Here is a 20,420-nt window from a genome sequence, read left to right as displayed (position 1 = left end):
TCTGCGAAACAGACTTCAGGGTAGGAGATGGACTAAAAATGAACTCCCAAAACTTACTGCCAGATTCTGGAAGATGAATTCTTCAAACAGTGGTGCAAGAGGATGATGCTGTCTTCGTGTATTTTACTACACTTCAGCTTGGGATTCTTATTAAGTGTGGGTCATTTTTTTGGATTCTTTACCTAACCTAAGTCTCTGAGATCCTGACAACTTGCACTTCTGGAGACTCCAGGAGGTTGCAGTTCTGGAAAATGGTGGCGCTGGAGACTAAAGGGTTCCTGATGGTTTCACACTTAGTTCTTTACTTTAGTTCTTAATTATTTTGCAGTTAACACGTGTCTTTTCTTATCCACCTGTTTTTATCTGACCCTGCTGACCCAATGAGTATTTCACTGTCCAATGGTCATGCCTTAACGGCAATTTCAAGTATTGCATCCTTCTCATTTCAGTCTGAGTTAAATATTTTTTGGCTTATTTTATCTGTAAAACAAAACGTGCCTAATAACTATGCACACCTGAATATAAGACCTTCATGAACAATTATATATCACTTATAAATGTTTACATACAAATGAATAGTAATTAGTAAGATTAATGTGGTTTGGAATTGGTAAAATGTACCTGGAAAAAAAATATGATCAGAAAATCAATGTGCCTAATAATTCCGCAGTGTATCTAATGTTATTTGTTTTTCATTATGGGTGAAATATGACCATATGACTACCATTAAACAATATAATCTTGTGAGAATTATTCTCCTAATGTTTTGACTTTAATCTCGAAGGTTAAATATTTTTATTAACTAGATTTTTTAACAATTCAATTTAATATTTGACAGTTATAGCAGCTGTTTAATAATTTTTTTTTTTTTAAATAAGCATTTTCATACGGAAGCCCTGAATCGCAACGATTCAGGGCTTCCGTAAGAAAATGCTTATTTTATAAAAAAAAAAAATTAAAAAGCTGCTATAACTGTCAAATATTAAATAGAATATTACCATGCAGCATGAACACATTTAAGATTTTTTAAATCAATAATATTAAGTAAAATTATGTTTATATTTGACAACCCGCAATAACCCAGCCATGCCATGAAAAACTTTTGCTAACAGATTCAACGTGAATGTGTATTTATATCGGTTTGAATTACATATTAATGTATTTTAGAACACAAAAAGTATGTCATTGCCCCATTTAGTAAGACCTTCTTATTCAAGCGTTTGAATTATGCATCAGCAATAGTTAAAACAGAGAAAGCTCTGTAAAATATTATGTGGAAGTGATTCAAAACAATACTATGCCAAAACATGCAGAGAGGCCAGAAAGACCGGTTTCAAACAATAGAAATGGGAGGATAATAGAGATACAATTTCAAGAGCACTTGTTAAACTGTGCCAGGAGAAACAGTGGGCATGTATACTGTAGATGTGTGCAAGTAAACAAGAATCCCACTTATAACACTTACATAACCCAACTCAATAGTCTATGCATTTGTTCAATGCTCTCCCTAATTAACATCTTGATCCCGTCATCAAACAGAACTGGCTAAAATAGCACAGCGCTGTTTTCCATGAGGCTTTAGACCCACGTGCTGAAGATCCAACAGCCTCCCCAGAAACTCAAACAAGGCTCGGCTGCTAGGCAACCACAGCCGCCCCAGAGAAAGAAGACCAAGGGTTTCTCCACCAACAGCACTGGAAACGTTACATAAGATATTTAAGTGCTGTGGAGCTACAGGACCGAAACTGATAAGGAATGAAAACAACAGAAAACAATGACACTGGGATTGCAAAAATCACTCTTTATAAGAACAATCTTTAACCAACATACAGTACAGATGATTACCGGGATATAAATACTAAAAGATTTTAAAATGAACAAAAGAATTCAATAATTTTGTCCCTGAAAAACAAGACTCAGTATCTGAACATGTTGCAGCACGTGTGCAAAAAAATATTGCAGATAGAAAGAAAATGTTTCATGTGTTCTGTCGTATATGTTGAAGTTATTTGAGAATATGGAAGTCCACACCACAACTGTCAAGATAAATAAGAACAATATTGTTGGGATCAATGACAGTCTATCAGAATCAACCTGACTATAAAGAGTCCAAGCATTTAAAGTTGCAGTCGACAAAAATTGTAGAGTGCTCTTATAATAAAAATGAAAATTAGACCATGATATACTCGCCCTCAAGTCATCCTAGGTGTATATGACATTCTTCTCTCAGACGAATACAATCAGAGTTATATAAAAAAATGGCCTGGCTCTTCCAGGCTTTATAATGGCAGTGAATGGCTGTTTCTGTTTTGAAGTCCATAAAAGTTCATCTATCCATCATAAACAAACTCCACACGTCTCCGGGGGTTTAATAAAGTTTCTTTATTTTTCATTTCTTGTGTAAGAAAAATATCCATATTTAAAACTTTATAAAGTAAAATAACTAGCTTCCGGCCAAAAGAACATACGGATTTCACTAAAGTCTAAAGCGCAACTTATGCGAGTAATGCGACGTACTGCTGATATTTACGCTACGCCATGACACACTACGCTACTTCCGACGTCACAAGTTGTGTAAGTTACACTTTAGGTGCAAATAGACAGCGTATGGTCGTTTGGCCGGAAGCTAGAACTTTACTTTGTAACGTGTTAAATATGGATATTTTTCTTACACAAATGCATCAATTCGCTCCAGAAGGCCTTTATTAACCCCCCGGAGCCGTGTGGAGCACTTTTATGATGGATAGATGCACTTTTATGGACTTCAAAACAGAAACAGTAATTCACTGCCATTATAAAGCCTGGAAGAGCCAGGACATTGGTTAATATAACTCCGATTGTACTCGTCTGAAAGAAGAATGTCATATACACCTAGGATGACTTGAGGGCGAGTATATCATGGGCTAATTTTCATTTTTCAACTATCCCTTTAAGGTCACATTTTCTGTTGCTCTGTGAAATAGCGCAGACGCTTCAATGGGAATTCTCGCAGTCTGGAATTTTGTGTGACGACAAAAAAAGTCCCACATTGAATTTTGTCATATATTTTCATTTGCCACATTGATCAACAGAAAGCTGGGTGAGCGGTGCTTCATGCGTCGCTACTCTATTCACGACGGACCTTGTTTGCTTGTGAAATTTCACTAATGCGATCACGCTCCCTTTCAATCAAGAGCCAAAAGTGCAAAGTTTTTGTTATACAGTATGTGTCATTAAAGTGATTGAAAGCCAGCATTCCCTCCATATATACGAGTGCCATAGATGTGTCAGAGTTCTCGTGGGATGATGGTGAAGGGCCGGATAGGGCAGCTGGACTCCAGCTCCAGTGCGGTGAGGAAGCAGTCGGGAGCCTGTGAGCAGCTTCTGCTCTGTAGCGCCTCCCCTAGGGCACTCCAGGCCTCGTGTGCCGTGTTATGCACTTGTATCGCGTCCCTCAGCATCTTCTCCCCGAGACCCACGCGGCCTGTGCGCACCAACAACTTCCCCTGTGGACAGGAAGCGAGGGAGAGTTACACTGTTTTTTTTTGTTCTGATGCGTGATGTATTTTTGCAGAACTGTTCATTTTTTATATATTCTAGATTAAAAATTAAAATGCTTGTGGGCAAGAAAAATATGAGTGTAGGGAGTTTGTGATGGTGTGCTGATGTTATACATTGCTCTATAAATAAAATAGTTTGTTTATAAGGGAAGGGTATGGGTAGAGTGGAAAGGGGTCAACTTGGAATCAGTACAAAATAGTTGAGTAGACTCAACTGATTTAAAAACAGGCCAGGCTCCAATTTTGAGATTCCTTGTGAGCCGGAGTTCATACATTATTTAATTGTTTCCCCATTACAGATTTTGTAACTTTACAAATTACAAACAATAGCACAAATAAATACAATAGAACAAAGATACAGATATATGAGAGAGAGAGAGAGAGAGAGAGAGAGAGAGAGAGAGACAGACAGACTATAATGTAGAAATTAAATATATTAATCCTATTAAAGCTAAATAAGTTATTCAGTCAAGATCATAGACTGTAAAAAATATGGACGTAGTGTCCGTGACGTCACCCGTAGGTTTCTGAAGAGCATTTTTGAAGCCAAAAGTGGGCGGAGCCTGCCGTCGCCACCCTATGGGATTGACACTCTTTTGCAGCCTGTCTCTAGCGGCCAGTCGATGAATTGCAATTTAAGTCACTTCCATGTTGGTTTCAAAAGAGACACAGGAAGGTTGCCGCTTGGTCAAGATCAGATTTAAACAGTTTTTTAAATTTTTATCTTGTTCTTTAATTAACATTAATGACACAAGACAGCAGCATGTATATTAAGCTACTGTCACTTTAAGATCAAATGCACAGTTCCGACACGCATCAGATTTTCTCCCAACTGTTTACGTTCATTAAGACTTTTTATTTTAACGCAGTTAAAACAGGGCTTACGAGGATACTAGCCAAAACAGGCATTTTGATGTAGCCCAATTAGGGCCCGAGCACCGATGGTGTGAGGACCCTATTGGAATTGCTCCGTTTATTATTATTGTGTGTGTATTCGTCTGTTTAAGAGTGAAGACGCAAAAGAGAACTCAGTTCGGTAATGTTTCGAGACGCAGCTCTCTGTGTGTGTGCTTTGTGTGTATGCGCACAGAACACAGTGCGAGGTGACCGAATTGAGTTTCTTTCGCTTCTTGCGCTTGAACGGTTTATGAAGACCGCTGTCACGTTCTAATACTGCTTTCTAGTTTCTAAAAAACAAGCAGATTTTTGATACCAAAATCTCCCTCAAAATCTGGGGGTGAATTGAACATCGCACCAATTTTGCAATATGTTGTTTTTTGGTGTGGGGGCAGGGTGGGAAAAGCCCGCCTGTGGAGCTGGGCCTGCATTTTAATTTAGTGTAATTCCCAATATCCCATTTTGTTATTCCCACTATTCTCATTGATGATGTTCATTAAACTCTCATTACTGAAAAAACAATCATCTGTACTCTACAGTACTCAAAATATTTAATATCAAGACCTACAGTATAAATACTGGATCATTTAAAAATATACACCTTTTGCATTACACTGATGATAATCTGTTTTTTTTTTTGTTTTTTTTGGGGGCAGGGGGGCATTCATCACTGAAAAATGGGTTTCCCATGCCAGGTATTAAAATGTCTTAAGTAAATATTAGATAAAAACTTCATAGGTAAGCATTGCTGTGTAACACCATATGTTATTTTGATGCATAAAAATGATGAACATTTTTGATTGTGTTTGTTTGGTGAAATACAGTGTAGAAAAAATTTGTATGGTTATTTTTTAACTAAATTAACATTCAACTAAAATTTACTTCACAATAATTTACTTTTTAATGAAATTATGATTTCTCTGATTTAAAGGCAATTTGGCAAGTACATAAATATCAAGATATATCAAATATGGTCAAAGGTTAAAATATATTTTTCAGAATTTTCAGGACAATACTACAGTTCAAACAGTAGAGCAAGGTCATGGGTCCAATTCCCAGTGAATGCATTAACTAAAAATTTGTGAAACTTTTTATTTTTGGGTTAAAAGCATCTGCCAAATACATACATTTTATTGTAAATTACTGGCAAGTCCTACACACAATTACCTAATTTGCAGCATAATATTATTTAAAATGTACAGTCTTCATTTCCTGGAAAATGAACCAGAAATATTGATGATAAATAAGACTTGTTTTGTAAATGTGTATGTACAGTATGTATTGTATATTTACTAATGCTTTGGCAACGTGAAGCTAGTTCCCCATGCCAACAAAGCTTCTTAAATCTGAAATCTCAATGTAATATACATTGTAAATCACTGGTATGAGATGAAAAGTGGGTTAAGAACAACAGTGTATGTGCACAGTAAATCGGTGGTTATGCCTAGAGAGTTAAATTGTGTTACTTTCCCCAATCCTGCCAACAACACCATGATTTACCCATTGCAATTACATTTCATCGTCCCCTCTTTCAGCACATATGCAGTTGTATTTCTGGGTTGCGGCACATGACTGCTGATTATGCAGGCACTTCAAAAGCACATCAGAGAGAATGACTCCGCTGGGGAGAGAGAAAAGCGAGGCAGGAAATGAGGCTCTCACAGACACGAGTGAAAGAAGCAGCCACAGGCAGAGCATGTGGGAATACACAGCTGCAGGAATACACAGACTGACAAGCCTGTGGACCAATCACAGCTCAGTAAGAGGCTGTTCTGGTGATTCAGGTGTTTATTAGTCTTATAGCTGGAGGACTGTACAGCAGAGCACAAGAAGGGGGTTTAAAATATAAACAGATTTGAGCCTAGCACATTTGGGCATAAATTGCCTCATTTTCATCTGGATGTAGCAGAGGTAGCACTTGAAGAACTGCTGTAGGGTCACGGCCCTGCATCTGAACTCTGCTAATCCAACAGGATGCTGATCCGATCCAGCTGGGACCAGCTACGATTACAAGTGTCAGCTACTAGGCAGACAATACACACACAGTGTACAAACAATGCATGTGTTTGCAAGCAGACAACCCTAACATAGACAAACCATTGATTCATGTACAAACACAACTAGAATTACAGAAAAACACAAAGCCAGAACATTTACACATGCAGTGACTCATTTTCTTGCTGTTCCTCTTGTAAGGCTGATCAATTTATCAAAATAAAATTGAAATCGTGATATGGTTTAGCATAATTATCAAAACTTTAATGCTATTATTTATTTATTTTTTTATAAATGAGTTGCGCATTTCAGAGCGAAGCGAGGCACTGTGTTTCCACAGCTCTTTCCAAAGCTGTTTCCACAGCTTTGCTCCACACAAACTCATCTCTGCATGTGCTCTGAGGATGACCTGATTATTGCTTTGTTGCAGGTCAGCAGATTGATTACGCAGGACAATGTGGGACATGTGGTAGAGCAATAACTTATTATTGTTATATTCATTCGATTTAATCTCTCTCATTAACCGTTTCAGTCATTATCTGACCATTATCTGACTCTTGGTGATTCTATGGCCATCTCTTGCCATACCATGCATTTTCATGGAAATAGTGTAGGTTGCCAGGTCTTTCCCCAACCCTCTCCATTCCATGGATTGGGACTCACACACACACATTCACACCTATGGTCATTCGAGTATAGCCAATTCACCTATAGTATACTGTATGTTTTGGGATTTTGGGGGAAAGTGAAACCGGAGCATCAGGAGGAAACCCACGCAGACAAAGGGAGGACATGCAAACTCCACACAGAAAAGACTCTTGGCTCAAACCAGGGACCATTTTGCTGTGAGGCAACAGTGCTACCCACTGAGCCACTGTGCAGCATATTATGTACATAGTATATTGGTTTATGTTAAAAGTAAAACCTATTTGCAGTGATGTTGGATGTTAATGTTCTTAATAAAAACTTGAGTGATACAACACACTACCAATTTTGTGTACTAAATATAATTAATTGAATATAAATTTCTTTAAGCAGTGAATAGGTTGTGCTACTTTATTAGACCATTAGATTGCATGCATTTTTTACTGGAGTACCATCTTGTAGATGTGGCGGTTGTGGCCTAATGCTTAGAGATTCTGATTTGTAACCCCGAAGGTCGCAGGTTTGATTCTCAATACCGGCAGAGTATTGAACGACTGAGGATGCCCTTGAGCGAAGCACTTAACTCCCAATTGCTCCCAGTTTGGGTCGCTTATAACGTGCATTTGGGAATGCAATATGCTCCGGCCGTTATCAGATTTGTCAACGAAGGAGGAGCTCTCTACAGTTTTTCGCCAAAATAAAAGCTAGATGATTGAACGTTTGAAAATGAAGAAATTAAAACATACATTTTATTACTGTAATTTTACAGTAAAATAAAACCAAATATACAGATATAAGTTTTTTTGCAAACTTTAGCCAGGCTTGGATGAAGGGATGCCCTGTACTTTCTACAGTTGTTGACTGTGTTCCATGGTATATCTAATGCCTTGGAATTTTTTTGTAGCCCTGGCTTGACTTTGGGAGTGAATAAGCAGCTTTACCCTGTGGTTCTCAACATATAAAATACAATAAAAAGCATCCAGGCAGGCCGATTTCAACATGTTACATTGGTGACTTGAATGTACTTAATGAGCAAAGCAACATCAGCTCGTGAAACCGTAAAGCTCACTCTGCCTCAACTGATTATAATGCATGCCACATCTCGTGTGAAACAGCATTAACACTGGTTCTATGTCTCATTATCAGATCTCTTGCACCGTATGATACAATTGCCTGGTTGCTAGGCATCCCATAAAGGCCTGAGAAGGAGTGAAGTGTTATAAATAATGTATTTGCATTATCTAATCAACTGACAGGGCAATGGTAGAGAGCCAGAAAGAAGACAGAGAGAGAAAGAGGGAGGGAGAAAGCAATAGACACAGAGAAAGGACCCAGAGATTCAAAGCAGGCAGATGTATAGGCAGAAAGAGAAAATTCTGAGGTGCTGAGTCACAGCGCTCAGTGTGCTTAAACTCATATAACACGAGAACAGAGACTTCAGAGACACCGTGTTTGACTCACATCAGCTGATATCCCTAAATGAAAAAATACCCATCCAGATGCCCTGAGTAATGACTCATACATACGTTCATATGTCCCCCACAGAAACAGATTTATATATGCTGTATTGTATTGTAAAAAGCATATATAAATAAATGTGACTTGACTTGACTGTAAGTGTAAGCTTTCATGATGGCAACGCTGATTTTTCAGTAGACATTACTCCAGTCCTCAGCGTCATATGATATCATTGTAATGTGCTGATTTGGTGCTCAAACAGTTCTTATTATGATTAATGTTGAAAATTGTTGTGCTGATACATATTTCTGTAAAAAAAATTGATTCACACTTTCAAGTGACACGAAAAGTGTATTTTTCATGATTCTTTGATGAATAGAAAGTTAAACAGCATTTATTTAAAACAGAAATATTTTGTAACATTTTTGACCAATTAAATGAACAAACAAACAAATACATTTAAATACTTTAAATTGTAAAGTATTTTTATATTATGTCGGTATTGGTTTTACTCAAAGGGTCAAGGTTTGACTGGTCAGCATGACCAAAAAGAATGTTAATGAATAACTTTCATAAACTTAATAGAAATTGTATTATAATAATGAGAATCTTTACAATAAATGGAAATTACAAAAAAATGTAGGACACCCAGAGGCATTACAGCAATGGAAATTTGGTGGCCATGGTTCAGCGAGGTCTGCAGCGGGAGAGAGAGACAGGATACAAGCAGTGCATAAGTAGGTCAAGTGCAAAATGACAAACACCTGTGTCTTGTTGCAGTAATTGGCGTGGAGAGACCGGATAAAGCCACTGGGAAACGGGAAGCTGGCAGAGAGAGACTGGACTGGAGACTTTTTTTTTATCGAAAGAGTCAAATAAACGCACAAGTCTCAGTAAGCTGACCCTGTCTTCCTCCTTCCTTACTCTGAACATTATCACACTGGTACAGAAACCTGGGAAGGAAGAAAAGCCGCCACCGGCATGACCATGCCCCGCCCACTTACATGCCCTTAACAAAGATGGGGCACGTGAGGACGACCCGGAGGCTTTAATTGATCTCTTTGAGAGAACCGCGGAGGCATGTGAGTAGGGGTGGGAATCTCTAGGCACCTCACGATTCGATTCGATTATGATTCAGAGGGCTGCGATGCGATGCTAAAACGATTATCGATGCATCTTTTTGTGTGTGTGTGACTATTTGGTACTTTTAAGGCAAAGTATTTATAATGACCTATAAAGAATGTACTTCCAATATATTTTATTAATAGAACAAATGGAAGTGATTTTGCAAGTCATCTGTAAGGTTACATTTGCCAGCATATGTCCAGGAAAATAAATGTGTGCCTGTACTAACAGCATTCTTGTAGTAAATGAATACAAACTTCAGCATATTCTGAATCTCTAACATAAAATAATAGACTTCTAACCAACATCCTCCTGTTATGTGCAATAAGCAATATATTCCTTCAGACAATAAATAAATAAATAAATAAATAAATAAATAAATAATAGAATCACAAGAATAAAATCACAAACAGCTTTCATACAAAAATATAGAATTATGAACCAGCAGCTCTCATACAAAAATAATACTTGTGGAGTTACGCATATTCTGAATAATTAGTGACATACAAAGCTGCCCAATAAATAATGAGTCTAAGATTTATGACTTGAAATTGTTGCTGTATACCACAATCAAAAACAGCTTATACAAAAAAAAAAGTACAATCATCTTTAGAGAGCACCGTCAAAATGTAACTTTTTGTGACTGGCATTGCACTGATACACACTGTGACTGTGAAGGCCAGTACAGTAAACCTACGTATAACGTACGTATAACAGATATTTTTTTCAGCATACTGATGTGAAAACTAAACAATAAAGAAAGCAGCTCATACAAAAATAAAAATGGGTCACAATGAAATTATGCCAATTTTACATACGTTAGCTTTTAACAAAGAGGGTGGCGTTCGGATTTCGCGCAATTTCCAGGCACTGCATTTCCACGCTTCAGAGTTCCGCCTTTTTTGTTTCGTCAATATTACGTTATTAGAAAATATTTTTTTTTTAGAAAATAGATTTTTGATATTTGTGTATCGATTCAGAATCGCCCACGTTCGCATCGCGATGCATCTAAGAATACATTTTTTCCCCCACCCCTACATGTGAGTGGCCACAAGCCCACTGGCCGGTGCGACTCATCGAGCCGCTTTAGGGAGAGTGGCAGCCCAGCAGCCCAGCAGCTGCCGGTCCAGAACCTCCTGCTCTATGAAGACCTGAAGCGAGCCATCCTACAGGGGGTCGGCCTCAGCCCAGAGTAAAAGCGCCAGCGCTTCTGATCACTGGACCTGGGCAAGAGTGGCCGGTCCTTAATAATGGCTCAGCAGCTCTGGGATGCGTGCCACAGATGGCTGTTTTCTGGGGGAAGCGACGATGAGTGCAGTGTGTCCAGTGCCACTGCCCGATATCGCTGGACCTGGCCATTCAACTGGCGGAGGACCAGATGGTGGCGTGCCCCGGGATCGGTGAATCCCTGCCATCTGTCGCTTTCTCTCTCCCCTCCCCAGTGGTTTCCCCCACTCTCTCTTCCTCTAAACCGGTCCCTCTCCCTAGTTCCCGTGTAAATCTCCCTCCTCAAGCCCAACCCCGATGGAGGGGTGGTTCGGCTCCTGAACCTCCAGCTGGCCAGAGAGGACTGTCCAGAGTGCAGGTGCAGTGTTAGCTCCCGTTCCTCCGCTCTCTTCACGTCAATTCCTTGACCCACTTCCAGCCACTAGGGAGGTCTGGCCTGGCCTGTTGGCATTGCAGGGACCTGGGACACTTTGTTGACAGGTGTCCGGTGATGGAGGTGGGGACACTGATCTGGGTTTCGGATGCACTGCAGGCTGTCCCAGATCAAGCTGGCTTGTACCAAATGCTTATCAGGCTTTGGTGGATTCAGGATGTAACCAAACCTCGATTCATCAAAGCCTGATTCAGCCCGAGGCATTGGATAAGAGCTGCATGGTTCAGGTGTGTACATGAGTGTGTACATGGGGATGTGGTGAAATATCCAGTAATGCCTGCTGTTATTCAATTTAGCATAGTGTATTGGTCACAGTAAACCCACGCTTCTGACATCCGCTAATATTAGGAACAAATTGGCCAGCTTTTAGCCAATTATTGGGGTATTTGTGTGCGGATGTCTCTTGTGGTAAGAGAGAGCATGAAAGGGGTGAGGTCGTGCAGCCAGGGGAACAGAGCGCTATTGAGAGGCTAATCCTCACAGAGCGTAATGACTTTCCCCCTCGAACAGTCTCAGGATGAGACATTAAAACATGCTTTTGAACAGGTCTATTCTATTGACGGTCAGCTTCAACCAGCTCGACCACTCTCCTATCCATATTTAGCTATTTTAAAAGATAGGTTGTATTGAGTGACCCAAGACACGCAGACAAATCAAGATACAACCCAATTATTAGTACCAAAAAAGCCACCGGGATATGCTTTTCCAGGCTACTCACTGTAACCCTATGGCAGGACATTTAGGACAAGCAACGACAGTAAATCGTCTCATGATCCGATTCTATTGGCCAGGCATTCGTGACAATGTGCACAGATGGTGCGCGGCTTGTCGTGAATGTTAATTGGTGAATCCACCGGCCTCCCCAAAAGCACCTTTGCGCCCTCTTACTCTAATGCAGGTACTCTTCGAGAGAATTGGTATGGACCTCATCGGGCCATTAGAACGATCCGCACGTGGGCATCGCTTTAAATTAGGGCTGGTGGACTATGCAACACAATATCAGTTGTGCTCTGCAGCATTTCCGCAAAAAGTGTAGCAGACGCACTGTTTCATTTAATCTCCAGAGTGGGAATCCCGAAAGAGATTCTCACTGATCAGGGCATGGCATTTATGACATGACCATTAAACAAACTTTACAGATTATTGGGCATTAAATTGATCGCACCAGCGTCTATCACCCTCAAACAACCGGCCTGGTGGAACGATTAAATCGCACGTTAAAAACCATGATTCAGAAGTTCGTTCACAAAGATGCCAAAAATTGGGACGTCAAACAAATCTCATCCACCACCATATTGAGACCGAGCAGGGCGTGGTGGTGCACAGCCGGCTGTATCGTTTACCTAAACACAAAAAAAGGAGGTTCAGACTGAATTAGAGGCGGTGCTAGAAACGGGAGTAATAGAACTAAAACCTATGCATAAAACCAACGGCTTTGTACAATTCTGTGTGGATTATTGCACGGTGAATACTATGTTGAAATTTTACGCATATCCAATGCTGCAGGTTGACGAATTGCTTGTTCGGCTTGGTACAGCTCGTTTTTATTCAACACTGGTGTAAACTGAAAGGTATTGGCAGATCTCCTTATCGCCTATTTCCAAAGAAAAAACAGCCTTCACAACACCGTTCTGATTGCACCAATTTGTTACGATTCCTTTCAGGTTGTTTGGGGCGCTGGCCAATTTTCTCAGATTCTCCGCGATATTACAGAAGGTTTGTGCCAAATTATGCGGACCTCACCAGCCCGCTGACTGACCTAACTAAAAACAAAGCACCAGATCCGGTCCAGTGGACGGAGCTGTGTCAGCAGGCTTTCTCCCAGGAAAAGGCTGCTCTGTGTGGTGGGCTGCAATTACACTCTCCTGACTTCTCTCCCTTTTTGGTTGCAGACTGACACGTCGGACAGGAGGCTTGGAGTGGTCCTGTCCCAGGAGATACAGGGAGAGGAGTCGTAAGCTCTCTAAGCGAGAGACGTAGTACAGCACCATTGAAAAAAAGTGTCTGGCGATTAGATGGGCCATTCTCACCCTCCACTATTATCTCCTGGAATGGGAATTCACTCTCTGTTCAGACCACTCGCCCCTGCAGTGGCTTCACCACATGAAAGATACCAATGCATGGATCTTTGGGGTGGGGTTGGGGTGTAATAACTCGATCTTCCAATGAAATGATTCTGGTGATGTATTCCAGACTTCTTCAATCATTTAGTCAAGTTAAACCTGACCCCTTTCTTATAACAGATTGCAAGCTCACATTTGTAATGTATATCGTGGTCTCAAGGAGATGCATGACGCGGAATTAACAAACAAAGGTACTTTAATAAACACTTGGAGAATACACAGATAATTATTACCACATAACGCAAGGGTGAGAGCTGACAAGGAACTAAACAGAACAGGGAGTATATATGCACAGAGTTAACAAGGGAATTAAATGGGAGAGATGTGAACATAATTATTAACTAATGAGTAACCAAGGAAACTATCAAGGGTATGGAGAACACTTCACTGAAAAAAAATACCAGAAACCTAAATACATGATCAAAAACACAATGAAACTAAACATAATTCTGACAACATTCAGATCTACCTCGATCCAATCAACAACCAATGGACAGCTAAGTCCCACCCAACAATTATGTCTTTTTCCATAATCACATGTATGTCATAATACAAAAGAAAAAAAATCTGTTGCTATTTCCTTTTTACATTGACTTGTGTGAATTGAAAATATATCCATGAGATTTACCTGGTTTTGGAACAACATGTGAGTAAATTGTGTCATAATATTCTACTTTTAGAAGTAGGTGAAAAAATAGGCTCTGAAATACATTCTCTCTCAGAGGATTGGCGGGCGTAACGAGAGCGCTGGTCTCTCTAGTCGTAATGAACAGAAATGTTTAACTTCTCCCCATTGGATCCATTTGGAGAATTCCCTCAAAACTCCACTTCAGTTCAATCATAGCAGCTCAAGTCAGAGAAATCAGTGATGTGACGTTCTGATGAAGACAGGCTGTCTGTATATGTGTGTGTGTGTGTGTGTGTGTGTGTGTGTGTGTGTGTGTGTGTGTGTGTGTGTGTGTGTGTGTGTGTGTGTGCGTGTGCGTGTGCGTGTGCATGTGCGTGTGCGTGTGCGTGTGTGCGTGTGTGAACTATGCAGGGCATCACCAGCAAGCACAGAATTAGTTCTCATCAGCTCAGGGAATTTATATTTTACGTCTTTTGTCCAAAAATAGTGGGGACGCGTACTCTGATTGGCTAGATGTACAGTAGGAAGAAAATGGCCTAGCTTCACTTCGTTTACTCCAGTGAAGATGAGTAATGAAGGGCCTGACATTATGCAGTCACAATGAGAGCAGAGAGTGGAGGCAGAGCTAATGTTAGCACACATCACTGTGGGTTGTAAAGATGCACATACTGTACTGTATGTACAGTAAGTTGCATATGCAACGACTTAATACAAATATCCCATGTCACCTTCAAAGCTTTATACGTTATGAAAAATGCATTAATATGAATTAATATTCTCTTAATATTAGTTTTTTCTCTTTTGCTTTAATAACAGCAGCACTGAAGCTGCCTGTTCTCTAACATGATTTGAAAATGATCAGAAGAGCATCATGAGCTTCTATGGACGCAAGAACGTCTGACCATCTGTACAAAGTAAATGACTAAAATGGCAGACTTTCAATGTGGTCTCATACCAGCGGATTATTTTAGTATGTGTTCTTTTAGTGTTTATTTATATACAATTATATCATTTATTAATATTCTAAATTAACTTTTATTTTTATATTTCATGTTATTTTAATTTTAGTTGAAGTTTTAGTAATTTTGTTATGTGATTTTGTTCTATATTTCTTTTTCTTTTTTATTAAAGCAGAACATAGAACAAAACACAGTTAGACTTAAGTGAAGTGAAAAGATAAAAAAAATAATATACATTTTATATATATATACACATACATACATTCATACATAAATTGCAAAATAACAAATATATATAGAAAAATTATATATATATATATAATGGGGGGGGGGGGGGGTGTTATTGGGTCAGATCGCTATTCAGGGGCATCAAAGTGGAACTAAATATCTATTAGTTTTAGGGTTCAAGATGTTAAAGTGAGTGAGTGTGATGCACAGCATGTGTCTGTGGATGTGTGTCACTCACCAGGTGCAGCAGTATATGGTGTCCTCTGGGGTTGATGGCGAGAGCTTCATCGTACAGGCTCTTGGCCTCTGTGTCGTTGCCCCTAAGCTCAGCCACACGGCCCTTGAGCAGCAGCACGGAGTGTGAGGTGGGGAAGAGAGTTCCTGCCTCCTGCACACAGAACTGAGCTTCCTTCATCCGCCCGTCAGCAGCGAACAGCTCCCCTGGTCGGCACGACATCACAAAACATACAAGAGATCAATGAGAGCAATAATAAACCATTCTGATGGCATAATTGTTTTTGTGACATTACACTAAAACGATATTATTACAGTTACAACTCTCGTTTCAGTGACAGCTTTGTCATATCGTGAGATTCTCTTATTGTGAGATTATCTCTAATCGAGTGCATGATGATTCATCTTTATGAAACGTCTCTGACTTCACGGCCGTGACACAGCCATCTGGAACATCAACACTCTCAAAGACGGATCTGCTGCCACAGCATTACAACTCTCTCAGAGTAAAGGAGTGAATACCAACATGCTTCATTTCAGACAAGCTGTGGTTCAACCAGGAGAATCGCACGAATGCCGCATTTTGTTCTGTCTAGATGATTTAAAATGCATCTTAGGCAACATATTTGCAATCACAAATGCACGATGACCTTCTCCCCTTTCTACCCTTAAATCTCACACTCAGGCTCATAGAGGGATATTCATGCTCATGTCTAAATAAGGCCATGTGTAGAGTGTTGTACAAGCATCTGCAGCTCTACTCTAGCATTTAGGACTCACCAGAGCAAATAAACAGTTCTTATCAACTGCTGCCTGTTGTGTATTTGTGTTTGTTCAAACAGAATAACTGGTAGGAGAATTTAGGCAGCTATTACACACACACACACACACACACACACACACACACACACACACACACACACACAAAAAAAATAAGTTTTGAAAATTGCATACATGTATAGTGCTTCCAAGATAGCAGCAGTGTATTTACATTTTTTCTTCACACCTATCTGCAATTAATTCATACTGAACTGCTTAACATACAGACTTATTCAAACTATGTTTTGTAGATAATTGCAGCCTTAAGATGTGGTCACATTTATTGCTGTTCCTGAATTGTTACAGGCCAGTCATTTTAATAGTAATTCAAGCAATCGGAAGTTTGAGTAAGGGTAAAAGATTTTCCTACGCAGATTCAGCACTGAAATGAAATAAAATAAGCACTAAAATTACTCAGATTGAAATACAAATAAATTAAAGCTAAATATAAATATATATAGCTGCATTTCATACATTGCTACACCACTGATAATAGACAATGGTCCTTTTTCCCACAGCAAAATTTTGCGAATGTTTTGGTTTTAAAATATAAGATCTCCCACTGATTTTGTTGAAATGTTCAACATTCAAAATGCAACAGTGCTGGCGTTGTTGTAATATTTGCATACTGAAGCGTAACTGGTCTTCTTTCTGGTAATTATTTGCATACTTAGTTGTGATAGGCCTTTCTTGCATCTATTACCATCAATAGCTGTCTTTGCACTGCAAACACAGTTTTGTGCTATGTTGTTTCTTCACAGACAACACATGCTGAGTGGCATAACAATGGAATTAAACATTTAAATGTTAAAAATACATTTATTTGAAACATTTGAATTATTTATTATATTATTGTGTTATTCTGATACAAAGCACATAAAAACACAGACAGATTACAAATGACAGCTGATGTAAAACATATGTGCTACATGGTGGACTGTGTTCAGTTGGCCCTTGTGCTCAGTACTATTTTGAACTATGAGTGTGACATCACGGCCATTCTTTCAATGGGCCGCTCTTGTGCTCTCACATTTACTCATTTGTACAGAACCAGGATATGTCCCATTTTAGACAGGAAATGAACCCATGCCAGAGGAATGCTGGGAATGGGAACAAGAGGGCACAAACACCCAGTATAAGATCCATGGGAAACGCATTTCATGCAGAGCAGCATATAAATAACGCAAAAATAACATCCAAATAATGTCATAGTACGTCAATGACTTCCCAAATGTATTAAAGTCAACATGAGTACAGAAAGAAATCTCAAAAAACAGTTACAAACTTGATATTTCATTAAAATGTAAGAAGATCTGCATATGAAACACTTTACTTTCAGTTGACGTCATCTAGGAAAATATAGTTAGTGTTAAAAACATGCGGAACCGGTTTGATAATTGCTTCCGTCCGGAGCAAAATTGCCATGATGCGGAGGTGACGCAGGCATTTTGTACAGCGGTGGACAGGAATAAAACTAGACCAGAAAAATGGGAAAGTGCAAATTCCATTAGAAGTGGATATTTAACGCAATTAACGCAGCATTCGTTCATTTTTGTCATCCTTTGGCAAGCTTTACATTATGATCCCGCTCTAATTCATGCAAATACTTTGAACCTGAACTTGGCTTTAACTAACAGTAACACACACAATTATGCCAAAACGTCAGTTTTGTCAAGTATCCTCATAACATAAGAGCATTCTTGAGTTAAATAAAGTCTTAAATGAACGTGAAGAGTTGTGAGAGAATGAGGCTCGTGTGAGATCCACGTCTCTGTCAGCAGCGGCTGGTCTTAAAGGGACAGCAGACACTAATTCTGTCTGACAGTAAAGTTAATCAAATAACAGTTTTGATCAAAGTTCAAAGAACAGAACATCATTTTTATCCATACATCAATAGCTGTATTAGTATCAGTGAGACTGACCTTCATTCATAAAAAAGATGCCATTAAACAAATATTTGAAATATACTGTCTTTATGTTGTTTCTACATTAAATTTGGAGATTAATTGTGAAATTATACATTATAAAATATATAAACTAGATATAAACCTACAAAAATGTAAGTCTTTTTAATTGTGATTAATCACAATTAATCACAGAAAAAAACAGTGATTAATTGTTGTTGTTTTTTAATCGAATGAACGCACAAATATATATATATATTAATATATATATATATATATATATATATTATCATCTGTGGTTAGTGTCATGTATGGCATTATAAAGGTTAAAAATGGCATTAAAAAGCATTAAATTTAAGATACCTGCAGAAACCCTGTTACTGTAAACAAAGCGTAATTTAATTGTGGTTAATGTTAATAAAATGTAGAGCTATAAGAAATAATGATATTCAAAAAGGAAGTGTAATTTCTACACTTACGACGTACCTGCTTGCAGCCAGATGCGCTCCAGGGTGGTCCAAATGTAGGCAGGGCCGTGTCTGTGGGTGGAGCTGAGGGCCGACACCTCCGACATGGCCTGTTCCAGACGGGACACCGCGATAGACGGAGCGCTCTGAGACCCTGACACAACATGACACACATCTCAGTTACATAAATATACATGCAACCACACATGCTCATGATACACACCTGTCTCTGTCTCCTGGAAGTCTGGGAGGGTAAGATGGAGGCCGCTGGGTTTCCTGCTCAGTGGGCCTGGATCAGGGGGAATGCTACTAGTGTCATCCTCCTCACTGGAACACATGAAATCACATCATCTCTATCACATGGGTTAGATATTTACTGGGTTATAAATTCACAGACTAAATGAGGAAATAAAAAAAGCTACTAGCTACAGAAACAAATCAGAACATATAGGCCGTGTGTCCACCAAACTGTTTTTTCCTGAGGCTAGCTTAATTTTTCAATTGTTTTCAATGGGAGCTGAGCGATCGTCGGTTTTTTTTCGGTCGCCGAGAGCTGAAGAATGTTCAACTTTGGTAAAACGCAGCACTCATCACTGTCACTTTTTACCCAGCCGTCCAATCACAGTGGAGGAGGGGCAGGAAAAATACCACAGCGACCACGTCCTGCCGGGACAATGGCAACAGACGAGAACAACGGAACAAAACCATTGAAAACAAAAGCCAAAGCAAATACTTTACATTGTATCAACATTTTTCATATTCAGAAACATACTATCTAGGAAATCAGATATTAGTAACAATTCTGCGGATATTCCATCCAAATCATATAGCACATATACTGTCTCAACTGAAAAACAATGTTGCGCCGATGAAGCGCACGCATGAAGATGTTTTCAGAAGAGCGCTGGCGTTATTAGCTTGTTAAAACACTTTGGTGGACACACGGCCATAGGGTGCTTCACAAATGGAAGGCTGCATCCTAGTGAGACTGTATCCTTCCTAGTCTAGTTCTTTGGAGGCTTGTAGGCTGGAGTCTTCCTCAGCGTATATTTTTTAATACGATATTGATATTCATCCCGATATACATTTACCAACCATTAAAGGGGAAGGACATGCTTTCCACATATTTGTTAGACCTTGAGAATGAATGTAAACATATAAACTTGTTTGTTCCAAATTAAACTCCGCAGAGTAGCTACCCTTTAATTTGGGGCCCCATTAAATCCTTTTTGTTTTTGTCTAAATTCAGTTTTTTCCCTTTATTTTGATTTAATACAAATTTATATAAACTTGAATAATTTTATCAAATGATCAAACAAAACAAAACATAAAAAAAAAAAATTCAAATAAGATGCTGCACAACAGAACTGTATGCATTTAAAATATGGATTAAAAAATATCTTGGTTGTATGATATTTCTTAGAAATAATAATAATATTATTATTATTATCATAATAATATCATTATTACTTTGAGAAGTACATTTTAGTATAGGCAGTATTTCTGTCGTAATTTCTTGAAGTAAAACCAAACTTTTATTTTGACCGTTTGTCGTGAAGAACTTTGTATTTGAGGGTAGTTTTTCCTAGTGAAAAGCTTGTGAAGTGACCCTCAAAGCAGCTCTGGAGATGAATTTCATGTGTTCATGTCTTTACATATTGAGACAGCAGATGATGAAAACACCGTAAGCATCACATGCGTGTGAGTTTGTGTATCATCAGATGATTCATTCACACACA

At 39.0% G+C, this 20,420-nt stretch overlaps 1 protein-coding gene across 1 annotated transcript in view; it reads right to left on the bottom strand.

Moving 5' to 3' along the window:
* Nucleotides 1-1,786: 1,786 nt before the first annotated feature.
* Nucleotides 1,787-20,420, bottom strand: part of ttc7a (tetratricopeptide repeat domain 7A) — a 67,294-nt gene continuing 48,660 nt past the window's right edge. The window contains exons 18-21 of the mRNA XM_082154442.1: nt 18,905-19,008; nt 18,701-18,835; nt 15,496-15,698; nt 1,787-3,485 (exon numbers count right to left, since the gene is read on the bottom strand). Coding sequence (XP_082010568.1) covers nt 3,267-3,485; nt 15,496-15,698; nt 18,701-18,835; nt 18,905-19,008 — 661 coding nt within the window. The 3' untranslated portion in view covers nt 1,787-3,266. The remainder of the gene's footprint in view (nt 3,486-15,495; nt 15,699-18,700; nt 18,836-18,904; nt 19,009-20,420) is intronic.

This window comes from Leuciscus leuciscus (genome assembly GCF_965113295.1).
Source record: "Leuciscus leuciscus genome assembly, chromosome: 22".
Taxonomy (NCBI): domain Eukaryota; kingdom Metazoa; phylum Chordata; class Actinopteri; order Cypriniformes; family Leuciscidae; genus Leuciscus; species Leuciscus leuciscus.
Note: the sequence above shows the minus strand (reverse complement) of the source record. Positions and strands in the feature narration are given on the sequence as shown.